Genomic DNA, 24,690 nt, shown 5'->3' on the forward strand with positions numbered 1-24,690 from the left:
TCAGAGAAACAGGATTACACTGAAATAAGTGGCAAATCTCTAACATCTATAAAAAAAAGCTGTTGATTGCAGCAGTACAGCTGATATTTCTCTCTGGGTTGGTGTCACAGCCAAGCAGGACCAGACCAGATAAAGCTTCAATGATGGGAAAAGCAGAGGCAGCATAAAGTTAGAGGGTGAACTTACCAAAAATGCAGAGTGGGATAATGGAGATGGGATGAAGCAGAATAATGAAAATCAATCCCTATGTCCTCCATCAGCCGAAACGTATAGCAGCATAAATGTAGAACATTAGGAAGAGGTATGAGAAAGGTGGAGCCCAGGTACAGCAATGGAGCCAATACAAAGTAAAAGTAGCTACATTTGACATAATTAATGTAATTTCAATCCAGATCCAGTGAGCCCTGATCTCTGAAGTGATTAAATTGGCCATTCTTGTGTTGACAGGCATTGGTATCTTAATCACGTTTATAAAAATGGGGCAGCTAGAGGTGTTTGTACTAAGAGATAATAATATAAAGATAATTGAATAATCTGAACTTATCTACTCTGCAGCATTTGTGAAACAAGGTGATGCAAAAGCACTGGGATAATGGAGTGCTTCAAACTGAGCCGTGTGCAGCTGTATGCAGTGATAGGAGTGAAGATTCGGGACTATGCACTTCTGGAATCTAATATGTGGCAGAAGATTGTAGGAATATATCTTTGTTAGATCCCAGACAAAGTGTGGCATTTTTTTAAATGAGCCATCAAGGAAATTTTATGCCACTTTGTGATATCAGTAGCTGTGACTCTTGGTGCGGTGGTGAGGATTTACAACCACAGAAAACATGGACTGGGCCGTGAATGAAGCTGTGAATGTGCACTGACATGTATGTCCAGTGTAGTCTGCTATGTACAGGGTGGGAGAAAACCACTGCTGTAAGAACCCTTTTGGAATAAAAAATTACGGTACTGAAACTGAGTTTCCCTTTGGGTATTAATAAAGTATCATTGAATTGAATTAAATTTAATGAGAACCTACATTTCTAATAAAGGCTGTTATGAGGGTCCCTGCAGGGGGTCCTAGGCTTTTTTCTATTTCTTTTGGAACACGATTTTAAAATCTAAATAAAATACTTCATTTTTCAATTTTTAACACATTTTTAGATGCACATTGCAGAAAAAAGAGAAATATCACTTAAATGATCATTGATTTATGTATATCTGCTTAGAATATGTTTTTAACCAGTTGAAGTTTAAGATACAATGTCAGGCTTATGTCTTTAAAAGTTGCAGGTTTAGGTTACCAAAGTACAAACCAGTTAATGACCAAAAAACAATCAATAGCTCCTCCAAACAATGACAATAAATATGAATAAGGGAGACAAATGTTTGCTTTTGATCCCCGCCTTCTGACCATTCCTTGTTGACACTAACAAGTAACCTGTTTTTGTTCCAACTGATTCGTTTTTATAATAAAAATATTGTACAAATACTGGCAGAACTGCTGATCTGGTCAACTTAGGCACATTTAAACAGATTTATGTAATGTAGTGTTTAGTCTGTCCACTAGAGGGCAGTGTCACTCTACACTAACTGCCCGTAAACATTCAGAAGAAGACGCCTCTGATTCTACCCTTATTCTGTTGGTCTTTTACCTGACAGCTATGAAAACATTGTAAAATAGTACAATATATATTTGCATGACCTCCACAGAGTGTGTATAATGTCGACTCGGGCTTTGAGAAGGCTTAAAGGGAAACAGCGGGGTCAGGAGGGCCTGGACTTCGGGGATCTAAGTTTGGGAGACAGCCCAGAGGAGCAGGCTGAAGCTGAGGAGCATCTGGACACGGCTAATGTTGCTAATGTTTCCCCTCCTTCCAGCAGCAAAGGCAGCAGCCGAAAGGCAAAGAAAAATAAGGCTCAGAAAAACTTCAGTAACATTTATGAGCTGGTAAGGCGACGGTGAAACCGAACCTACTTTTTTCTTTTAAAGTCACAGCGGTTTGTGTCTCTTCTCGGCGATTGTTTACATCAGTGGCTAACAGGGCTAGGACATGCTAACTAGATAATAGCTCACTCTTTGGGTAATTATTAACACACTTTGGAGTTTTATTGATAGATAAGCCAACTTAGTGGGGAGACATATGTTAAACAAGGTCAACGCCTGTCTAACAACAAACTAATATAACAATTTATGTCAAATTAGTTTCATTCCTACATTATTAGTGTATAACTGGTAGATTCTGACTTTTAATGCTAGTTTCTACTTTCTAAAGTGGCCTCTTATTCACATTTATAGGTGTTATAAAGGTATACATGCTATATACTTTTAAAGTAAATGCAAAACGTGATGCTTTTACCTAATGGTTTCTAAAACATTAACAGGGCTGCCAACTTTTTACCAAACCTTGGAGTGAGATTTTGAAATAGTTTGGATAGGCCACCATTGTCAGGGTTAGATTAAAAGGCTATGATGACAGGTGCAGATTTCAGAGGATTTAACTGAAACAAAGTGGCAAAAGGTGGAATTTTTGATAGAACAGTAAATGTTACTGAATAACAATAAGTTATCTGTAGCTATGTGTTACAAATTTTTTTAATATACATTATTTTTTATATTCTGGGGATTCTTAGAGAATTGAAGTGAAGAAGTATGGGCCCTACTAAAATAATTGCATCTTAAATATACTGTAAACTAAGAATTTCACAACTACGTTCATTTATTATTCTATGCAGGTCAAGTAAAATAAGCAATGGGGAACTAATAGGCAATTACTGGATTACTGGCACGAATACAGGAGCCAGTGCAATCAAATCCTGTGCCAACTACTCTGTGTATGAATTTTTGGTAATAGGCTGAGGATTAATAAATCTTAACTCATTATCTTTTTAGTTTTTCTTACAATTGACAAAACTGCTAACCAATTCAGACCTTCTAGGAGGCTGTAGATGGCTGCAACGAACGGTTATTTTGCTAATAGACCAACCTGTCGATTATTTTTTCAATTAATCGATTAATAATTGGACAGCCAAGGGTTCTTTAAAAAAGATTTTTTTACGAAATTAAACCAGGTGAAGCAAAATCTTTTCCACTTGGGGAATATAGAGCGTACTGAAAGATTACTTTTCTTTTTTTCTTTTTTTTTTAAAATATAAAATGTTTACATAATTGTTTTACAATTTTGGTATAATTGCTGCTCAAGATGGGTCACTCTGTCAGCTAAATACATGTTTTAGAGTCTCTATATTCCAGTTAAGGATGAATGGATTACTAAATTAGTGGATTTCTATCAACATGATATTTTTATAGATGCATAAAAGGGAATGGAGTTCAGTTTTAATGTCCGTCATTTTTTTAGAGCCAAAAATTGTGGATACGGAGTGTGAGCGTGTGAAGACACTGAGATGTGTGAGTCTCACACCCAATGGGTGAGAGTTGACAGCCCTGCATTAATGTAGGTTTCTCCCTGTCAGCTGGGGTTGTTAAGGTTAAGTTGTTTAGGAAAGCGATAGTGGTGTAAATAATCGTTTTGTATCGATGCATCGATCCAACATCCGACAGTCCGATGCACGTCGGATTGAGTCTGCAAGAGTATCGATTCGTTTTTTTTTTTTTTTCCCTCCGGTCTATTTTTTTCCACTTGCTCCTGGATGTAATTCTGACTCCCCTGCTGTGGTGGCATTAAACCTATTTTGCCCTCCTACCTCACTTCCTTTAGCTACTACCCTCTTTCCGCATGCACACACACAGTGGCATAAACAGTAGGCAAGACAGACATGGTGGAAGAAAAAGAAGGTAATGTATTCTTGAGTATCGAAAATAATCGAATCGTTGGGTCAGGTGATCGATACTGAATCGAAATTACCATGATTGGTATGATTTACACCCCTAGTAAGTGGGTTAGTGGATAAACTGCCCCTATTGAGATTTGGAGGGAAATTTACTTAAGTCACCACAAACATGTTTAACAACTTTAAAAAGCTTAACTGGTTGCCATATTGTTTTTAGAACAAATAATCTGTCTTTTTTTATTTACTCTTTGAGTTGCAGTCCTGTAGAGTCAGCGATGTAGTGGGTGGGTTTTTAGCCTTTTTTTATAAATAATTTATTTTATATTAGATTGGTATAATGGGAATGATTTGCAGCTGTTGACAATATTTTCTGTTTCAACAACATTTCTCCTTGCAGTCACAGCCCTCAAATTTATTAGAAACAACATTATTATCCCTTCCATGTTAAAATGCAGCAATAATTAATTATCTGAGACTATTGCTGATGTCTTTCCACATTGTCTTTAGGTTTAAACATTAAATAGATGCTCCAAAGCAGCAAACAACAGAAGTCCAGTTTTTATAGCACCTAATTAATGACTTACACCAAGTGCAGTGATAAGCATGATGGTGATATCCCATGGAGATAAAAAGAATGCACATAGTTTTAACATAAAACTTCTTAATTTTTGATTCAGATTTGTTTTGTGATTTTGAATGTTTTAAGTTCTATTGAAATAGTTTTAGAAACTAGTGAAGGCCAGTTTTAGCATGTATAATTTAAAACTTGAAGAAATTAAAATTGTGCTTCCATTTACATAGAATCTACGCTGAAACTTTTAATATTATGATTAAAGCTTGTTTTACCCAGAGCAATTCTTTTTGTTTCGCTGTTTTACCAGATATGTGATGCAGAAAACGAAGCAGAGAAGGTTTCGCCAGATGAAGAGCCAGAGAGAAATAAAGCAAGTGAAACCAAAAAGGATGATGAAAAAGACGATGAGAACAAAGATCAAAAGCATCAGGAGGAGTCCACCAAGGTGAGGTTAAAAGGAAAGGAAGGACTTCAGATTGACTTCAGTGTGTAAGCTCAAAGCACAGCTTTTCCATATCCTCCCTGTTTTTTGTTCTCTTGCAGTCGGAGGACAGGGTTAAAAAGAAGAAGAAAAAAAAGAAAACAAAAACGCCATCAGAGGATGGTCAAGGAAATGTAAGTAATTTATCCAACTCTAACAGGACTGTTAGAGAAACTCAATTTTCAGCCCTATTTACATTCATAGAAAGATAAAACAATTTATCATGCACAATGTTTCAAAGCTAATAATTAAGTCTTGCAGAATAATTTCAGTAGATACAGCAACAACATAACAGTTGTTATGCTTTTATGATTTTATTTATTTTAGGGGGTGGCAACAGACAATATCGACTTATTGCTGGAGAACCTGGATCAGTCTAACGGTGTGAGTCTACAAAGTGATGACTGTGGAGGCTCTATCCGAAGATCTGTCCTACATGTGGAACATAGGTGGGAACACTGACCTTTTGCATGCTTAGAATGCACATAGTTATGTGATTTGTTTCCAAGGCATGGGTCTTCACATAAGCATGTACACAGCATTTTAATTTCAGCGTGTTGTCATTGTAATTCGTTTAATATTTTAAGATAACATTTTTCCCATCGTTACGCAACAGATTATTTAACCACATTAGTGATACAGTCCCTCTATTTCTCCATTTAGAAAAAAAAAGGTCTCAAGAAATTTAGCTATCAGCCATTCTTACGTCAGTGATACCACAGACGTAAGAAAAGTCAAGCGAGCCAGATTATTTCTTATCAGATAAAAGAAAAGTGAACTGGAGAATCAGTGAAGCATGTTTTGAAGGAGAAGAATGCAGGCTTAGAATCATAAAGATTTTGCTGAACATTTTCGGAGAGTTTAGATTGATCAAGATGCTTTTTAAATTCAACCAAAGGGCTTTAAAGTTGTGTTTAAATTAAATTATGATGAAAATGAATAAATTGAGTTTCAACTAGTTAAATGTAATAAAATGTAATGTCGTCCTATGCAATTCATTTAGGTTTGTAAGGCATCTCAATAAAACACAAGTTTATCATGATCAGGATATCACTGTATACTACATTATTATTTTGAAAACTCCCGCAACAAATGTTGGCTGGTTATTATTGAAAAACCTTGTTGACATGGATTTTCTGCATACTCTTGATTTTGGGTCCATGTTTACAATTACCCGAAAGCAGAAAGTCTTTTAAACTTGTATTTGTTAAATGTTATAACATTGAGGGCTATTATTTCATATTGCACATGCTCCTAATGTTCTGTAGTTTTTTATGCTTTAGACAATGTCAAACTTAAAGGTATAGAGGATAATCTTTTATTTCTGGGTGGATCATCTAAATAAGTGGTCGTCCTAATTGTCAATCAAATTGTCAATCATTTTGGTGATATGTTTACGTTAGGCTGTCCTACGTGCTCGTCCCCAATTAGCTATCTTTTTCTGCCCATAATTAATAATTGTACTTTCTTAATCTCACATTGGAGAAATGTACCTCTGCATTTAACCCATCCCCTTGGGGAGCAGTGGGCTGCCATTGTGCGGCGCCCGGGGAGCAATCAGGGGTTAAGGGTCTTGCACAGAGACCCAGAGTGGCAGTCTGTGGGAGTGGGGCTTGAACTCAGAACCTCAGGATTCTGAGCTCTACGCCCTAACCACTTTTAAATAGATTGTGTCAAGCTGCTGTTGTGAGGAGATGAAGAAGTTGCATCCAGTTGTTTAAATCATAAACTCTCTAAATCTCACTGTGGCTTTTTCTACATAAACAAAGAGTCAGAGGGAGCTTTTCCAGGTTGTATTCATGTATAATCTTGTAGGTTTTACTCTGGCTATTTGCCTCTTTTTATTTTATTTTTTTTTTTACTTTTGTTTGTAGTAATTTGCAGCACCTATGAAAAGTGTAGCTTTGAACTGTCAAAGATTTTGAAAGCTGTCTTCAGTTAAATGCTTAGAGCAAATGAACACCTAAGCATCAAAGTTTGCAGGGATCTTCTGATACACTAATCCATGCCTGTCGAGTCTTTGGATCCTTAGGAAGACTGTGAAAAAAAATTCCCCTTCCTCCATGCTGCTTGGAACACTGCATTTACACCTGTTGTGGCTCATATCCAATAGAGAAACTGCCTGCTTTGTAATTCTTGTAGAAGTAAACCCAACTTTAGGCTAAACATCTTCGCCACTATTGATTTTTGACCTCTATTCATGTTCTTATTTTATTTTTTTTCACCCTCACAATTTAGCTCTCCTTACTTGGATTCTTTGAAGATCCAAATATTTATAGACCCTCTACAACTTCTTTAAAACAATTTGTTTGCTTGCGATCACTTTGGAATTAGGGATGTCCTGAGATACTGATATCAGATATAAGTCAAAAAACGAATATATCTAAATATGCCGGCCTTAAATCTGTGATATTAGCAAGCTTATAAAACACTTTACATCTGTTTAGGGTTAATGTGACCCATTGGTTAATAACACATGGGTCAGTTGTTTTTGACTATAAGTATCTGTTTGAGTAATATCATTTGATTGAGCCTTTTTTAACCTTTTCACACAACAAAATGAGTAATATGAGTAATGCTGATATGATATTGGGTCAATATTGGTGTCAGTCAATATTCAAAGCTTCCATACAGGGTAGCTTCCATATCTGATTGGAATGAATGAAGTTCCACTGCTCATCGTTAAGATGGTTGTCTCTGGTATTTCATCAGAAATCTCAACCCAGAGACAGAGCTGAAGAGATATTTTGGAGCTCGGGCTGTTCTTGGTGATCAAAGGTAAGAAAATTTTAATATTAAAAAGATTTTTTTTTTTTTTTTATGAAAGGTGTTGCTTTTTTCATGTAGGATATAGGTTTGTAGTTTCCATGTTTCTGTTTTCTTAAAGCAGACCTCGGCAAAGAAACAGACACTTTCACCGCAGCACTTGGATGACCAGTCCAAAGGAAAGTTGGCCTCGCTTCAGCCGACCAGGTGGGCCTTGACATTTTTCACATTTTGTCTGATTACTTGAATGGGGTTTGATATGATCGACTGTCATAAACATGCCTAACTTTGAAGTTAAAGGCTCTACTTTCTGTTGGTCTAACATATAAAACTGACTTTTGAGGTGTAGTGTGATGGAAATGATTGGGTTGATCGGTTTTCTGTCTTCTTACCCTGTTGTAAATCTTTCTGCCTCTCTTTTATTGTAATGTATAATTATAAGATTCAGCTCTTAATAGCAACATTAACCAGAATAACTCAAGACTTATCTCTGCTTTCCAGATATGCAGACAGGCCAATTAAAAGAGGTTAAAAGCGTTTTAGGCCATGACGTCATCAAAAAGACTGGCTTATTGTTGAAGCACTGATAGTCGTTTTTGATTGATTACCTTATCTGCCTGATGGACATTCACGCCATGCCCAGATGGCCTTTTTTCCCCCCACAAATATTGAGGTTGTTATGAAAGCTTTAAACTCAAGCATCATCCACACAGAGGCCTGTGTGTTAAGGGTTTTATAACTTGCTCACACACTTTCTGTTTGGTGTTTAGCAGATCATCTGAGGATTTCCTAATATCCCGCTACCGATCCGCAATATGTTACATGCTCCAATTATGCGTTTGAGAGTAATTTAGAATAGACTATCACTGGAATAGGCATTTTATTTCTCATTTTAAACTGTAACCCTCCACTAATTTATATTACAGTGTTTAAATTTGTAATTAACATTTAATTGCAAATTATCAAGATTTAATGGCTTTCCTAAAACAGAAGCCAATAAATCTTGCATAATTTGTAATGGTTTTTAGATGCTTTTTTATAATTTAATAAAAATGATTTTAACATAAAATTGTAAATGTTGGGTTTATTTAAATAAGGGCTGAAAAAATTTATCATATTAATCTTGATTAATCGGTTATATATAATAATCGTCAACTAATTTAGTAATCTATCAATCGTTAACTGAAGTGTAGGGACTCTAAAACATGCCTTTAGCTGAAAGAGCGACCCACTTAGAGCAGTAATTATAACAAAATTGTGAAAAAGATGTAAACATTTTGCAATAAAGATAAAAAATATTTTCTTCTGTCAATATGCTCTATCCACAACTCCTCAAGTGGAAAAGTTTTTGTTTTATCTGGTTTAATTTCATATAGTTTTCTTAAAGGAACCTTTTGCTATGCGATTATTAATCGATTAATCTAAAAAATAATCAACATATTAATCTATTTGCAAAATAATCATTAGTTGCATCCCTAATTTAAATGTACTGTTCCTAACACTAATTTATTTCTCTCTAGGAATCTCAATGACCTTGCTGGAGTCAAAGAATGGCATTCATTGCTTCACCTTTGAGCACAACAGGGACTACCAACAAGTGCAGTTCAAGTTCCTAGATGCCGTCGAGTCCATGGATCCCAACAACATTGTGGTGAGTTTTTGTCGCATAAAACTGCATTTCTAATATCAAACCTGATCGATAGAAAAGCAGGCTGCTTTTCTATAAAACTTGTCTATGTAACTTAAGAGGGTTGGATTTGTCACTGAATGAGTCATGTGACCCAAAGATCTGAGCACTACTGAAACAGGAGAGCTAACAAGGCTAAAAGTTGTTGTTGGGAAACTTACCTGATCAGACGAGAGGTGTGTTGTGTACCAAAACTTAAGTAAGAGTAAAAATGTATTTGATAAAAAGGCCGCTCAAGTACTGGGTAACTCATTATAACGTCTGATTTACTATTTTAAATTACGTAATATAATGTAATGACAGACCAAAATGTAAAGTTATGTAGAAATTCTGGTATTTTAAAGACTACAATAAAAACATTAAAACAAACAAATAATGCAATTAAAAAAATAAAAAATCAAGGCAGTAGAAACTCTTATGGAACCAGTCCTCATGGTGGATGATATATACAAGGTCACTTTTATTTGTATCCCGATTATATCACAGCACGGTCCCAATCCACAAGTCCTCCTCAAAGTATTCTTCAAATGCTGCAGAGGAATGCATCCTTCATCAGGACAATCTGAACAATCCATCAGGAGTGTTCATTTCCTATGAATCTGTGCAGGTTGAAGCAGATTGGTCAAGGCTTGGGCAGAAGTTGCAGATGGCGGTGGCAAAATTGTGAATAGAATGTTAAATAATACGTTTTCGAAGACCCAAAATGAACATTTATGAGTTTTTAAGGCGAGGATCTAGATTAGTTAAGCTAAAATATTCACTCTGCTTTTTAAGATCCCAATTAATTTATAAAAGGGGTTTGGATTTTAATGCTCCAGCTTGCCTTAGCAGCTGTCATCCGACCAGGCCGTCTTCCCTCCCTATCCCTGGAAAAGCACCTGATTCCCAGCTGAGATTATTAAAGCTACTCAACAAAGGTGCTTTGATGCTTAACATTTACCAAAAAATACATGCTGTGAAAAAAGGGAAAAAGTTTTCTTTCATTTATTGTTTGAACTGCTGCTTCAAGCATACAGCTGTACGTTTCTGCCAGCTCCGCCAGGTTGAGCACTGTTTTTTTTTTTCTTGTTTTCTGCAGGCCCTCCTTCAGCTTAACCCTTACCACATTGATTCCCTGCTGCAGCTTTCTGATGTCTGCAGGATACAGGAGGATCAAGAGATGGCCCGAGACCTCATCGGTGAGGGGAAAACTCCAACCTGTTGAGTTTTTTTTGTGTGCTGTTTTTAAGGAATTCTTTGTACCCAACCTCAGTATATGTAGGAGCAAGTGATTTGTATCTTTCCTGCACACAGACAGTTTAAAAGGCTTTAATTTATTTTTGTTAGATTAAATTGTAACCTGCATGCAATTCTCAGCTTCTTTGTGGAGGCCTTTTTCTTCCCTTATTGCCATTCCAACCTATTATCTGATGCATCCACAAAGCCTCCTGGCATTTGTATTTTAACAAATAAAGTCTTCCTGTTTTATGTTTGTCTGTTTTAAAGAGATCTGATTTTGGCACAAACATGAAAGGATGCAGCTCCTATTTAGAAACTAGTCTGCTGTCAATTATTAGTCTGGTTTCCATCATCATATAAATAGGACAAGTGGGAGATTGTATTTGGATCATAACATTTCTCTGCGCTGGGGTCAGTCTCATGAGCATCCTTAAAGTAACAGAGATCATGTGAAAAATAAATGAAAAAAGCGTCTAAGTAGTGCAGAGATCAGTGTGATTTTTGCTTTATATTTGGAATTACATTTATTTGTCCGAGTGACTTTAGCCAAAAATTATGTCAGATAAGCTGATGACTCCTATTTTTGTTTATCCGATTAAATCGTTTTGGAGCTGTGCGTTTTTTTACAAATTCAACCCAACAAACCAACCTTTGTTAAGGAATCAGAGCTCAGGCTTCATGTAAAGCACAATGCTATGTTTTTATTACAGACCAAGTCCTTAAATGCTTTCTTTTTTTTAGTCTTCTGTGGGAGACTAGAGGCTTGATTTCACAAAGAGCATTTGTATTCCACGCTGTATAATTGAATTACATGCCACCGGCCAAACTTTACCATAAGACAGAGGTTTTTAGTTTTAATATTTTTAGGTTGTGAAGACTTGGGGGTAAATTGATTGCTAATAAGATTATGACTGGCAGGGCATGTTTGTTTCAGTGTTCTGACCTTCTTTTGCAGAACGGGCTTTGTATAGCTTTGAGTGCTCGTTTCATCCTTTATTCAGCCTGACATCAGGTACCAGCCGACTGGATTATTTGAGACCGGAAAACAGGTTGGTTTTGCATCAGTTTGACCCCAGAATATTGTTTCGAACTTAAATGATGTTTTATGGCCTGAGCAATCCAGTAATTTAATAATCCTTGTTTGCAGAGCATTTTATCTGGCTCTTTATAAGCACATGATGTTCCTGGAAAAGAGAGGATGCCCACGGACCGCCTTGGAATACTGCAAACTGATCCTTTGGTAAAAAGAGGGAAACGAGTCACAACAGCAGTCTTTGAAATTCCCTTATTACTTGTTTATTTTCAAAGAAAGGCTGTTCTACTTATGTTAGTTCTGAATAGCATTTTTATTTATTAAAAGAAACTGAAACCCTAAGTAGCTGCTAGGATCTAAATAAGCATGCAATAAATATTTAAAGATGATGCTTTCCTAAATTGGATCTGCTTCACGCTGTCTGAAATGTAGATGGGAATTAGGCAAAACTTATGCTTTTTTTGTACATCTGAAATAGTAGTAGCATGCTCCTCATGCTAACATTACTGCAATTTGAAAGAGATTTGATGCCTGTTAACCTATGTGAATATTTTAGCAAACCTCTGTTTTTATTTAGAAATGATTGAAAAATTAAACACAAGGTAGGGAGTGGAAAGACTTACCGGTATGTGGAAAGACTTACCTGTATGTGAAAAGACTCACTTTTTAGAAACCAAATACAGACGTTTGCGTTCCGCCCTCTAATACCTGTAGACTCATTTGGCACCAGCTGCTTAAAGATTCTTATTACATCAACTTAATATGTGTGTAAAATCCAAGAGAGAATCTTAAAGGTATTGTGGAGGATTTTTGTGAAATTTTTTAAAAGACCTGCCGTCTCCACTTTTAGACAAAATGCACATACACAACCCACTCCTATTAAACGTGTGCAAGACTATGCATGAGTCCATTTCTCCTCGTGCTCGCTCTGTTTAAAAGTTGCTGTTCACACAGCTCATACAAGCTTACTGTGTCCGAACATCCGCCCTAGCCCCTAAATCGTTCAATCACTAAATAGAGCAGGGACTATATAATGGACTTTATAGCTAACTCAGTTAACTGACTGACAAACTCAAAAGATAAAATGCTTATTTAGTCATTTGATCAACTCTCCCTCTTCATATTTCAGTCCATGGCTTCTCCCCTTTTTTTAGTTTCTTGATCCTCACCTCCTTTATTTTTGTCTGATAAACTTTCATCATTCGTGTTCAAGAAGAAAAACACACCTAAACCTAAAAGACTGTGTTTACAAACCAATATAGTGAATTAGAAAAAACCGCTAATGGCTCATAACTTTTGATAAATGCTTATTGACTCTGTAGGAGGCACATTAGTATGAGTGGGGTTTAAATCATCCTATTAAGATTTATTCTCCTCTCTCAGTTTACCCCCTGCTGTAGTCTTGATGCATTATGATATTCTGTTTTTTAATAAAACACTTATTTATTTTGCACTCTCTCCTTCGGTAAAAAAAACAAACATATCTCAGCACTAGTGTTTGTTTATTTTTTTACCTCGGCACAGCGAACATTAATGTCACAACTAACTTTTCTTAGCGTGAATCTCAAAAGAAAGGCCAAACATTTTAGTCTATCAATAGGCAAAGCTGGTAGAGACATTCCCCAAAAGACTTAATGGTTAAATTATGGTAAGCCAGATATTATTAGTAAAAATCATTTAACTTTCTAACAATGCATTATTCTGTGATGGTTCAATATATACCCCCATCCCACCCACCCAAAAAAAGCAAAAACATGTTTTTCTGCATAAAGAAAAAATGTGGAAATGTTTAAGGTCCTATAAATCTGCTAAGTCNTCTGCTAAGTCACTGTATATTTGGGCTTGGAAAACAGATTCCGATTCAAAGCAGATTTATTAACTGAGATATTAAAAGTTCAAAGATTATCATTGGGAACAGCAATGAAACGGTGGCTTAATCAAAACAACTACCTTCCTCATAACATAAGACCACAATCAAACGATCTGCTCATATCGCCTGCTGTGCATAAAGCTTTTCACTGTGAACACTCCTTTTAACCATATACAATTTTTTAAAAGCATATTTAAATGCTACACGCAATAATTTTTTATCCCCTCCAGACATAATGCTTCACTTTGTGTCTAGCTGTCCCTTTTATAGAATGTGTAGACTTGGGATTACAAAACAAGTGATTTCTGAAGTGTTTTTGGACATATTTACTCCCTGGACGTTTGAATCACCCAATAAAAGATATAATTTATCTGCACACAACTACAGTATTAATTCATTCTAGTTTTACTAAGCTGAACAGCAACTTCTGTTGCGTTTTTTAATCACAGCTTGATATTTGAATTTAAACAACATCACTATTGATTAAAATTTGAGAAAACATGAAAGGTTTTATTAGACTAGCAAATTTAAATACAGCAAAACCATTATATATTAGCCTTGGTTCCTTTGCAACTTAACCCTATAGTGAACATGATTCAATATAATGTTAAAAAGTTCTTTATTTTGTGCTGCAAAATGCTTTTTGTTGCAGCTGTATTATCATATTCCTTTTTTTTTATGGTTAGAACTAGTGGTATTTCATTTAGGCCATTAGTTACATTTTAATGCATAGCTCTGTTTCCAATCTAATTTTGAATTTTTAAAAAAATGAAATTATTAAGGAGATGTATACAAGTGCTCATACATTTTCCAGTTTAATGTATATCCTTCATTAAACTGGAAATGCAATATGATTTCTGATGGGCTGCTCATTAATGCAGTGAGTAGCACTACTGCCTTGTAGCAGGAAGGTTCCGGATTTGATTCCCAGCTCGGGTTCTACATGTTCTCCCTGAACATTCATGGGTTCTCTCTGGGTACTCCGGCTTCCTCCCACAGTCCAAAAACATTACTGTTAGGTTAATTGGCTTCTCTAAATTCTCCTTAGGAGTTAGGGTTAGGTTGTTGGTCTCTGTGTTGCCCTGCGATGGACTGACGTCCTGTCCAGGGTGTCCCCCCCCTCGCGCCCGTAGACAGCTGGAGCTAGGCACCAGCACCCCTCGACCCTGACAGGGATAAAGCGGATGATGAAAGAGCGGATGGATGGATGATTTCTGATTATCTGAAGGAAACATTTTCCCGAGTGACTGTTATACTCATGGTTTTGTGTCTCACAGTTTAGACCCAGACTCTGACCCCCTTTGCATGCTGCTCCTCATCGATTTCCTCATGCTTCGTTCCAGAGAGTACAAGTCTCTCCTTCAGCTGTATCAGGATTGGGAGGTAAGAGTGCGTTGTTGTGTGCGGTGTGAGGCCTTGTTTGTGTGCACCTCTTAACAGCTCAAATGTTTGGTGTGTTTCTTCCAGGAGCATAGAAATCTGTCTCAGCTGCCAAACTTTGCATTTTCCTGCGCGCTTTGTCATTTCCAAATGAGTCAGCAAGAAGATACAGACCCTGAAGAAAGTGAAAAGCAAAGACGACAAGCAGACCAGATGCTCCAAAGTGCTCTCATAATGTTCCCTGGAGGTTAAAAGACTTTAGAAATATTATATTCTATCATTATTATATACCATAGTAGTATATGTTACCAATGAAGGGAGATTTTCATATTTCCTGTGTTGTTGTTTTTTCTGTTTTCAGTGTTGATGCCTTTACTGGACCTGTGCACGGTGCAGCCTGATAGCACAGTCTCTTCCCATAGTTTCTTTGGTCCAAAGAGTCAGATAGGGTGAGTTTCTGTTTTTATGCAAATGGGTATGTAAATCCCTTTATTGTGCCACAATAGGGAATTTCACTCTCTGCATTTAACCCAACCCCTTGGGGAGCAGTGGGCTGCCATTGTTTGGTGCCCGGGGAGCAGTGTGGGGTTAAGGGTTTGCAAACTTCTCAGAGCACTAGCGTACTGCTCTAACCACTAGACCAACACCCCCCCCATAAATGCTGCAGATTCTCTATAACTAGAATCCAACTCATCATACAATAGATAAATAATAGTCTTCAGTGTTTAATAAAATTGTTTTAAGTTGGGGTTTATTCCTCCCCATAGATGTTAACTTTTAAACTCCCCAAAATTCTTATATTTCCAGGCAGCCACCAGCTTTGGCTGAGCTCACAGCTCTGTATGTGGGGAGAACGTTTCTTCTGTGGAAGGAGGCAGCAGTAATGCTGTGGCTGGAGGAGTCTGTGAAGGAGGTCCTGCACCGCGTTGATGTCAAAGATCCTGTCGTGGAGGATTGTCAGAACAAGTACACGGCCCATTTCTTTGCTCCTAACCCCTTAATCATATTTCTGTCTGCTTGGCTCATTAAAAAAATGGACACCTAAGATGGAAAGTTTAAATAAAGCAAACTTCCCAATACTTAGATATACCATTTTTTCAAGAGCTATTTGGGTATAGTAGACTATATTCTTCTATTAATCTGGGTTTTAGACTTACTAACTGCTTTAAGTGTGAATCTGCTCTTCGTTGCTGTTTTCCAGGAGAAAACAGAGATACCAGAGTGCACCTAGAAACATCCACCGCCATGTGCTGCTTTCAGAGATTAAAGAAGCCACCGCTACTCTGCCTCTTGTAAGAAGCCACCGGCTTAATTTAAGTTTTAGTTTATTGTTACACAAACTTCTAGAATATTAAACTTACCCAGCAATATTTGGGAATACCAATAACAGAGCTCTTAAAGCTCAATCAATATTGTTCCCATAAGGATAATAAAACGTAGAACATGTTCTCCAGGCTATTTTATAACACTTTAAATACAACATAGAATTAGGGGAGTAAGCATGTTTCCTTTTTATGAATCAAAGCTAATTCCTTTCACCTTTAACACATTTCTTTTTTTATGAAACTCATTAGCATTGCTTCAAAATACATGGTGTTTGTTGATTCATCTATAGCTTAGGGAAGTTAGGTGTTTTCATGGTTTTTAGACATATTAGAAAAACTGCAGATCAAAGTCTACTGATTAGCCCATCAATGGTGATGCCCTAGAAATATAATATCAATTCCAACAGGATTTGCTGCAGTCACCATCAGGGTAGTAACCATGGAGACCTTAATGCTCAAAGCTTCCGGCAGTGGCGCTTTAAAGATCTGGACTTGAGGACCACCATATACGTAGAAGGAGAGGCATTTTTGAGTTTTTCTGCCACCAAACAACCTGACTTTAGTGAATGAGTTTTATATGGTAGACCAACATATTACAGTGCATAATGTTAGAAAGGAAGGAGGGGGTTCATGGTTTTTCTTTTTATTTACATCTGAACATAACAAACAGTGCCAGCCTCCACCTGTCCGTAGATCACCAGTGTCTTGACTGACTGGCAGAAAAAAAAAAAAACCTGCACTGCTTTCTTATATTTTGTGGGAAAAGAAAACATTCTTTATGTTTTGCTAAAGAAAATTAATTTGTTTAACTTTTTCTCAGTAGAATTATTCCGCTCTTTTTTAGCTTCATTCACTTGTTAGGGAGTAGAGCAACTGTTGCAAAGAACCCAGCCTTTTCTGACCCCACTGCCAGGTTTTCCACCTGAAACAAGAGCATTTGATCATATTAGATTTATTTGTGTATTTTAAAAAGTGCATTTCTTTTGCTGGGGGACTCCTTTTTTATTTATTTTTTGACCTTTTTTGGAGTGATCTTGCTCAAAGCCACTCAAAGGGACAATTGATGAGGAAGGCAGCCTGAGGGTCCTTGGTAACTCTGAAAAGACCTCCTGAAATCCACAGCCTAAGTGGAATAATTGTTTGAAAGGATAACTGTTAGTTATACACTCCACAAATTAGACCTTCACATAAGACTGGTAGGAACAAATCATCTGTTTTAAGTAAACCTTAAGACATCCTGTTTGTAGTTTGCCACAAGCCACATAATGGACACAGCAAACATTGTGCTGCAGTCAGATGAGTGAAAATTGAACTCTTTGGCCGAATAGGCTGAATACACGCACACACTACATTTCCTTGTTTTCGTTGTTAGATATTTTATATTACAATATTTATTTGTATTCTACTCATAGTATGTAAAACAGTATCTGCCTGTAACTTGATAGACTATTGCGATACATTTTGGGCATCCCGAGCATCCCAGCTCAAATGTTTCTAGAGCTGCTGACATGTTATTCGTATATATGACCCTAATTCTAATAACCTTGTTCCATCCGGCTTGTAATGACCAATGTTCATAGGTCTCAAGAGCCCCATTTACACTAGCCTTTTGAAACTGTGCCGAGAATGGTCCGAGCACAGTAACTGAGATAAATGTTGAAAGTAAATGGAACGTAACTGAACTGGACCGTGCCAGACATAACCGAACCGCGCTAATCTAGTGCTATTTCAACAGTAGGGCTCGGCACGATTCATCTATGGCTCGGTTCTCTGTTAATAAATAGCGCATGATTAGAGTGCGTCATCTCCTATTTACAGTCAGCTGACTCATTCCACGGCAGCATGTCCGGCTTTGCATTTCACAGATCACCTCACCTGTTCACAACATCAAATTCTTTTCAGCCTATTAACAAATAATAGCATCAAAAGAATGTGGTGCAACCTGGGATGATGCTGAGACAGAGGCTCCCATTTTAATTTGGGCGGAGCACGCTATCCAGGCGCATAAGTTCTGGAATGTTAAGGGTACTGTTATTGCATAATTTCTACCTTGAGAGCTATAGTTTCATGGACCGCGGATAAGAGATGAGGAACTGTGCTAGCGTGATGTGAAAATGCTTATAAGAACCGAGATCGGCATGGTTAACTGATTTAAGCCCCGTCCGAACTCGGCACGGCTCGGTTTCAGAGGGTTAGTGTAAATGGGGCATATGGATGCTGTCCAGAATTCTTGTCCTTGCCACCTCAGTTGGTTCCTGTCAATGTGGAGGAGAAAGTAGCTCTACTCCGGTGCCCTCCCGGTTGACAAAGCTCCTCATCCTATCTAAGGGAGTGCCCAGCCACCCTGTGGAGAAAGCTTATTTCAGACTCTCATATCTGGGATCTTGTTCTTTCTGACCAACCAGTAAATCGAGACATCAATCACTTCCTCTATAGTATGTTATCATTGTCACCAACAGGCTAAACCTAGCAGCATTTGCACTGCTCCAACTCACAGATTTCATATTTCATCATCTTCCCTTTAAAAACAAAGAAAAAGCCCTCCTCCACCCCACAGCAAAGTTAACAACTCATGATGCAAACTTTGAGTACAGGCTTCTCTTTCTTCTATCTAAAGTCCAGACATGTCTTCGGGAGGGATGAACTCGGCTTCATTTCTGAGCCATAAATGAGCAAAGCCATCAGGACTCCTGCAGAAAGTTAAAAAGCTAATGATTTTTAGGAATAATCCTTAAAGTGTGTGTTCTTTTTTATTCCTGTAGGAGGTGACCACTCAGCCTGTAATGGGTTTTGACCCACTGCCTCCTCTGGACTCGGTTGTTTCATACACCAGACCAGAAAGGTGATGTGATGCATCTCTGCTCTTCAGAGAACAAACATGCTCATAACTTTAGGTGGTTATAACTTAAAAGCTCTGTCCTTATTTAATGTTTTTGTGTCCTCACATATAGGCAGCATGCGGGTGCATCCAATGAGAGCACATTGTCCCTGTTTTTCCGGTCTTTGCTCCCTAACTTCAACCTTCAGGTAAGTTGAACAAATTGTAACAGGTGATTCTTGGAAAGTTGGAATCACTTAGGCTATTTGACATGAATGTTGGAACAAAATCATCAAAAGACCTGCATTATTGGCTCAAAGTCGGCTCTCATTTACTCTCTGAACTCTTAAGAGAAAACTGCAAATATTTCCAAAGCTGTTGGCACCAAATATGTGGAGAAAGCACTAATTAAGAACTCATGCTTTGCATGTGGAGACGACATGTGATCAGCAACTGTGAGCCTAACAGACAAAAGTTATTTGTCTCTTAACAAATTCTGTTAGCTCTGTGTCCAGAATTTGGTTATTACACTCAGTATGAACTTGCTGCTCAAACAGGCGGGTCTTAAATGTTCTTTTCTGACTCCTTTGATTTTCTGTAACTCTTTTTTTGTTTAACTTCATGCAGTGTTTAATAAGAGCAGTAAATCTAACCTCCTCAGTGGAGAGGTGAGCTTCTCTCAAAGCCAAATTAAGAGAAAGTTGTTGATGTAGTGGAATAAAGAAATACTTACTATTGCAAACTTCTCTGCTTATTGTAGATATTGTTGTCTCTAATGTCTCAGTGTCTCTAAATGATCGCTCGAGGCTTAAACTTTTCTTTATTTTGTTTTGATGGCTGCTTCCCTGACTTTTTGTACATCAGTACAGCTAGCAGAAAAACACAATTATTAGTATGCATATCTATTGTTATATCCAACTGGCTTTTAAACCTTGGAACTTAACTTATGTTTTTTATTATTCCCTCTTGCAAGTTCTGACTGTTGCAGTAATTGACATTCAGGGTAATTAGCCACCAGAACTTGTCATTGGATCACTACTGTCTGCTTTAGTTTGTACTGGGAATTTTTCAATTTTTTCTCAATGTAATTTTATTTTTGGAGGCTTCTGGTAAAATGGTACAGAAAGAGCTGTAATAATCTTAGGAGGTTAAATTTGGCATCAGGATTCTGCCAAAAATGCACACATGCAATAAATACTCCTATGAGCAGCTTTATTTCATACAGACACTCATAAACTACTCCTCACACACATGTTTAAAGGGTTAGATATGCACATAGAGTGCCACAGGGCCCCAATATATCACAGAAGAGTGCTTATTCCTTCTTTGCGCGTATGTGGCGTGATATGCACTCGTGCGCAGCCTCGCTCCTCCTCACATATGGACCTGTTGCTGCCTGCTCATGTAAACTTTTAGCACTTTGAAGGTGTTACCACAAAGTAACCCGCCTGTGATTGGCTTCTTTCCAGGAAATCCCGCATCTTAAGTAGGCATACGTTGCCAAGGAAACCAGTGCAAACTTTCTTCCCGTTTCCAGCTGTTTAAGCTAGCAGAAATTATCTGGCTAATTGACCTGAAATGTTTTCGTAGATGTCATATAACCCTTTTGAACAGACACTCTACAGCCAATCAGAATTCAGTATTCATGCTGACCATGTTATGTATAACTATGGCTTTGCTTACCAACTTCTAACTCTTGAAGGGAAGCGGTCAGCCTGAGGCTGCTTTGCTAGTAGGAAGTACATTCTCAAGATGAGGGTTTCCTTAAAAGTTGCCAATCACAGACAGGTTGCTTTATCCGGTAGGTAACGCCTTCAAAGTCAAAAGTTTATATGAACTGCACAGAAACATTTCCACACAGATGTAAGAGAGAATCTATTGGCACATAAAAAGGAAACCCCAAGCACAGGGATGCTCTTACTCATGGTTGTGAGCACATTTTGAACGTTCTATGAGTGCAGATTTAATACGAGGAAAAGAACATTCAAAATATGCATGGAGAGTACTTTACATGTGTTTCTTTTAAATAAAGCTGCTCATATGAGTATTTATTACACATGTTGTCTTTTGGCAGAATTCTGATGCAATAATTTGTTATGTCAAGATAGTCATAAAAAAAAAAGAAAAAAAAAACATCCAATGTGTCCTGGGTCGTCCTCTAGGCCTCCAGAGGACATCTGATTTAAAAGATGTCCCAGCCACCTCAGTTTGCTCCTCTCACTGTGGAGGAGAAAGGTTATCTGATATCTTTTTCACCTGATTTAATTTGTTCTAGTGGTTTAACAAGTACCTCTTCCTATATGAGTATTTTATATAAAAGTAGGTCTATATACCAGTAAATAACCTTTATAATATGATCAACAAAGGCTCACTGCTTATGAAGCACTTGATTTTCTCCATTTATAAACATAATCTGCTCTCAGTAAGACTGAGTCTGATTTCCAACAATGGTTGACAGGTGTTTAAAATTGGAAACCTATTTTACTTAATAAATTGTACTGATTGGGTTGAATCTTATGACAGATCTACAATCCCTCTCAAAGTTGCAGGAATCCTTCAAGTATTTTGCCAATGTGATATTTTTGCTTTTTTATTCCCCTCACAGTTTTTGAGATTAACTACTTTTTGCTTCAAATCCTTTAAAATGATGATGTAGAACATTGTCTCTAGTTTGTCTGGTTAGCAGTTACAAAACAGACACAGATACAGCCATTAGTACACAGCATCCTGCAGGCTATTTTGAAATACTTGTGCTGCTTTCAGATACAAGAAAACATCTTAACACACTCCCTTGACTGATCGAACATTTCCTTCCAAAGCTCATGGTTAGCCTAAAGGGACAACAACTATAGAGCATCTATGAATGCAAATTTCGCTATTACTGCTGTCCTTAATTTACTATTGTAAAAAATACAGCATCGTAAAACCACTAAATGTTAGCTGTGTGCTTTTGCAGCATGAATGCTATTGATGAAACTTATTCATTGGGATTTTAAAGGAGTACAGAGAGATAATTGGCTTTGTTTTCAAGGTTTATCATCACCTTTAAAAAATAAACCATTTTTTGTGTGTAAGGCCTTTTTCTATTGATCGTTGTTGAGCTTTAGGAGACATTTTGGTGACTCTCCTTTTGATTAACTGAGTCAAAGTTCCCAAGATGAGTGTTTTAGGAAAATTATCTTTGAAATGTGTGTATCACAGTTAATTGAAGCTGCCCATTATATAAATATTAGGGCTGCAAATAAATATTATTTTGCAAATCGATTAATCTTTCGATAATTTTTTTCTATTAAGAATCGGATAGCCAAAGGCTCCTTTAAAGGAGCTTTTTTGCTAAATCAAAACAGGTGAAACTAAAACTTTTCCACTTGAGGAGTTCTGGATAGAGCATATTGATAAATATAAAACTAAAAAGATTTTATTTTAAATGCAAAATGTTTACATATTTTTTTTAATAATTTTGGTATAGTTAATTCTCTGAGTTGCTCTGTCAGCTAAAGGAGTCTCTACACTCCAGTTGACGATCACTTATTTAGTTGACGATAATTTCAATAATCAATTAATCATGATTAATTGGATTGTTTCAGCCCTAATAAATATTAATTTGTGGTTTCATTTCTTTTAGCTAAATTATTTTAAGACTTAGGTGTTAACATTAGGATGCTAGATTAATGAACTGAAGCTGATATTGACTGATATTGATATTCCTTCCTCCTCCCCTGCCTGGTCTGAAGCATCCAGCTCTCACTGATCGCAGTGCATTGAGTAATTTGACAGGAAACTGTAATCAGTGTTAAGGATGTTTAGTTTTTAATTAATAAACTTTGTTTCTGTGCCATCAGTAAGTCATTGAAATGATTGCAAGACATTGATGATATTGCAGTCCATGTGTATTGTACTTATTGGCATTTGGAACCCAGAATATGTTGAGTTAACAGATTTGTCCTGAAAGAGAGGAAAGACGCAAATGTCTGATATAAAATAGTTTTATGGTTGAGACATTAGTAATTGTGGGTCCTTTCAGTCCTTTTATCCACTTTTTTTAAATAGCTTAGAGAATCTTGGTTGATATGTGGGTCTTGCCTTAGTTCATTTTTTATGTTCTTATGCTCTCTGCTTTATTATTTAGTTTCTTTTATCTAATCAATCTTACTTTGGTTTCTTTCATGTCTGGTTTTATTTGTTAGACCATTCCAGCAGTTTTGCTTTAGTTTTGTCATGGTTTTGTTGTTTCTTTTTCGATCCAATCTGTTTTATTACATTCAGCTGATGTCGTTTTTCTTTGCCAAAAGCAAGTCAGTTCCCCTGTGATCGGTCATTTTTTTGCTCAAGTCCAACCACAGGAATACCTGTCAGTTTCTCTCTCCCTTAACGGGTGAATACTGGTTCCAAGTCTTTACTTTGTCATTCTTTAAACACACAAAAAGAAGGCTTATTAGCACTATTAAAGGAAAGTAGCTTGTGCTTTGTTAGCCGCAGGCTAACCTTATATGAGGTTGTGGGAAGACGTGTGTGTATTTAGTGGATCATTGACACTTTACTAGATATTTACTAGATACTTTACTAGATACTCACTTTTCTTATCTCATAATTTTTCTTGTAAACCAGAGCTGGTTGGCAACACAGAAGCCACTATACAAATTCATGTATCTTACATGTTTTCTCACTTAAATACTCACAAACCTCCAATGCAATTTGGTGATTTATGTTTTTCTCTTTTTATTGATTTATAGTTGGAAGTATGCTAACTCAAACACCTTTGTTAAACAGCTTTTTACAGCCACATTAAAAAAAAAAATCCCTACTGCTGTAGCCACCTTGTTTTACCATAGAAGTGCTTGTTCGCCTCATTTTCCAAGGAGCTCAGAAAAGTTAATGGTTTAATAATATTTTTTAACAATGTAGATGAGGTGGTTATATGATCATATATGTATATTTATTTTTTTATATATATATTCAGGGCGGACTTAGACAGGAGGATGAGATGGAGGTGGCTCGAGCAGGACAGGAGCTGAACCAAGAGGTGAATCGTCTGATGGTGGCCATGAGGGACATGTTGGCCAACATCCGCTTTCAGGAGCCGCCCAGAGAGGATAACCCGTACAGGGATGAGGAAGAATGGGACTGAGAAAACAGTGGTCCGACAAGTGTTTGGAAGCAAAGAGTTGAAATAAAAACATAAAACATGTTTTTCTGGTCATGAACTGATGACGTGTTACATGTAAATGTTGGGTTTCTTTTTTTCTTCTTCGACTGACCAGAAAGGTAAATTTTATTTTCTCTTCAAAAATCTAATGTTCTAAATGTAAATTTTCCTGCTTTCTAAAAAAAACGGACTGGAAGAGAAGTATTATGTCTGGGTTTTGGCCTCTTATTAATATATTGCTCACAAATCACAGGCATCTCCCTATGGAAGAAATATAGTCTAATTAGAGTCAGCTTTTTTTTTTTAATTTTCTAACAAGTTTTATCTTTTGAAGTTATTTTTATTTTTTTACTTTAAATTCACCAGCAGAAATGTTGCCTGTAAAAAAATTCAACTGCATAATTCAGATGTTAAATCCTTCTATGTTCATTCAGGCCAAAACAACTAACACTAGAGTGAGTCCAGCAGCTTTTAGCTGATCAGGTCATTATCTCATTTTATCACATGACACATCAATGCATTAAGCAGGGATGGGTTCTTAACCCTTAGCTTTTAGCATAGCTGCTGTCACCAGATTAGCCAAACAGTTCACCCATTATGCTTTCATCAAAGGAC

At 36.9% G+C, this 24,690-nt stretch overlaps 1 protein-coding gene across 2 annotated transcripts; it reads left to right on the top strand.

Annotated features, from left to right (window-relative positions):
• Positions 1 to 1,591: 1,591 nt before the first annotated feature.
• tcf25 (transcription factor 25 (basic helix-loop-helix)) lies at positions 1,592 to 24,375 on the top strand. 2 transcript variants are annotated; one of them, XM_015374416.1, is made up of 18 exons: positions 1,592 to 1,936; positions 4,659 to 4,796; positions 4,895 to 4,966; positions 5,160 to 5,281; positions 7,545 to 7,610; positions 7,723 to 7,805; positions 9,119 to 9,249; positions 10,364 to 10,463; positions 11,459 to 11,552; positions 11,651 to 11,743; positions 14,684 to 14,789; positions 14,874 to 15,033; positions 15,148 to 15,235; positions 15,594 to 15,752; positions 15,988 to 16,078; positions 18,874 to 18,953; positions 19,063 to 19,138; positions 23,890 to 24,375. In XM_015374416.1, the coding sequence occupies exons 1-18, from the start codon at positions 1,709 to 1,711 to the stop codon at positions 24,055 to 24,057; spliced, it is 2,055 nt and encodes a 684-aa protein (XP_015229902.1). In that variant the 5' UTR covers positions 1,592 to 1,708; the 3' UTR covers positions 24,058 to 24,375. The 2 variants fall into 2 exon arrangements, with proteins under 2 accessions (XP_015229902.1, XP_015229896.1); XM_015374410.1 differs by having other exon boundaries at positions 7,720 to 7,805; positions 23,890 to 24,374.
• Positions 24,376 to 24,690: the final 315 nt, after the last annotated feature.

This window comes from Cyprinodon variegatus, unplaced genomic scaffold (genome assembly GCF_000732505.1).
Source record: "Cyprinodon variegatus isolate N-32 unplaced genomic scaffold, C_variegatus-1.0 Scaffold5, whole genome shotgun sequence".
Lineage (NCBI taxonomy): Eukaryota > Metazoa > Chordata > Actinopteri > Cyprinodontiformes > Cyprinodontidae > Cyprinodon > Cyprinodon variegatus.

Coding starts and splice junctions, on each gene's coding strand:
- tcf25 (XM_015374410.1), top strand. CDS start 1,709: ATGTCGACTCGGGCTTTGAGAAGGCTTAAAGGGAAACAGCGGGGTCAG. Junction 4,797..4,894: donor ATCAGGAGGAGTCCACCAAG/GTGAGGTTAAAA, acceptor GTTCTCTTGCAG/TCGGAGGACAGGGTTAAAAA. Junction 15,753..15,987: donor GTGGAGGATTGTCAGAACAA/GTACACGGCCCA, acceptor GCTGTTTTCCAG/GAGAAAACAGAGATACCAGA.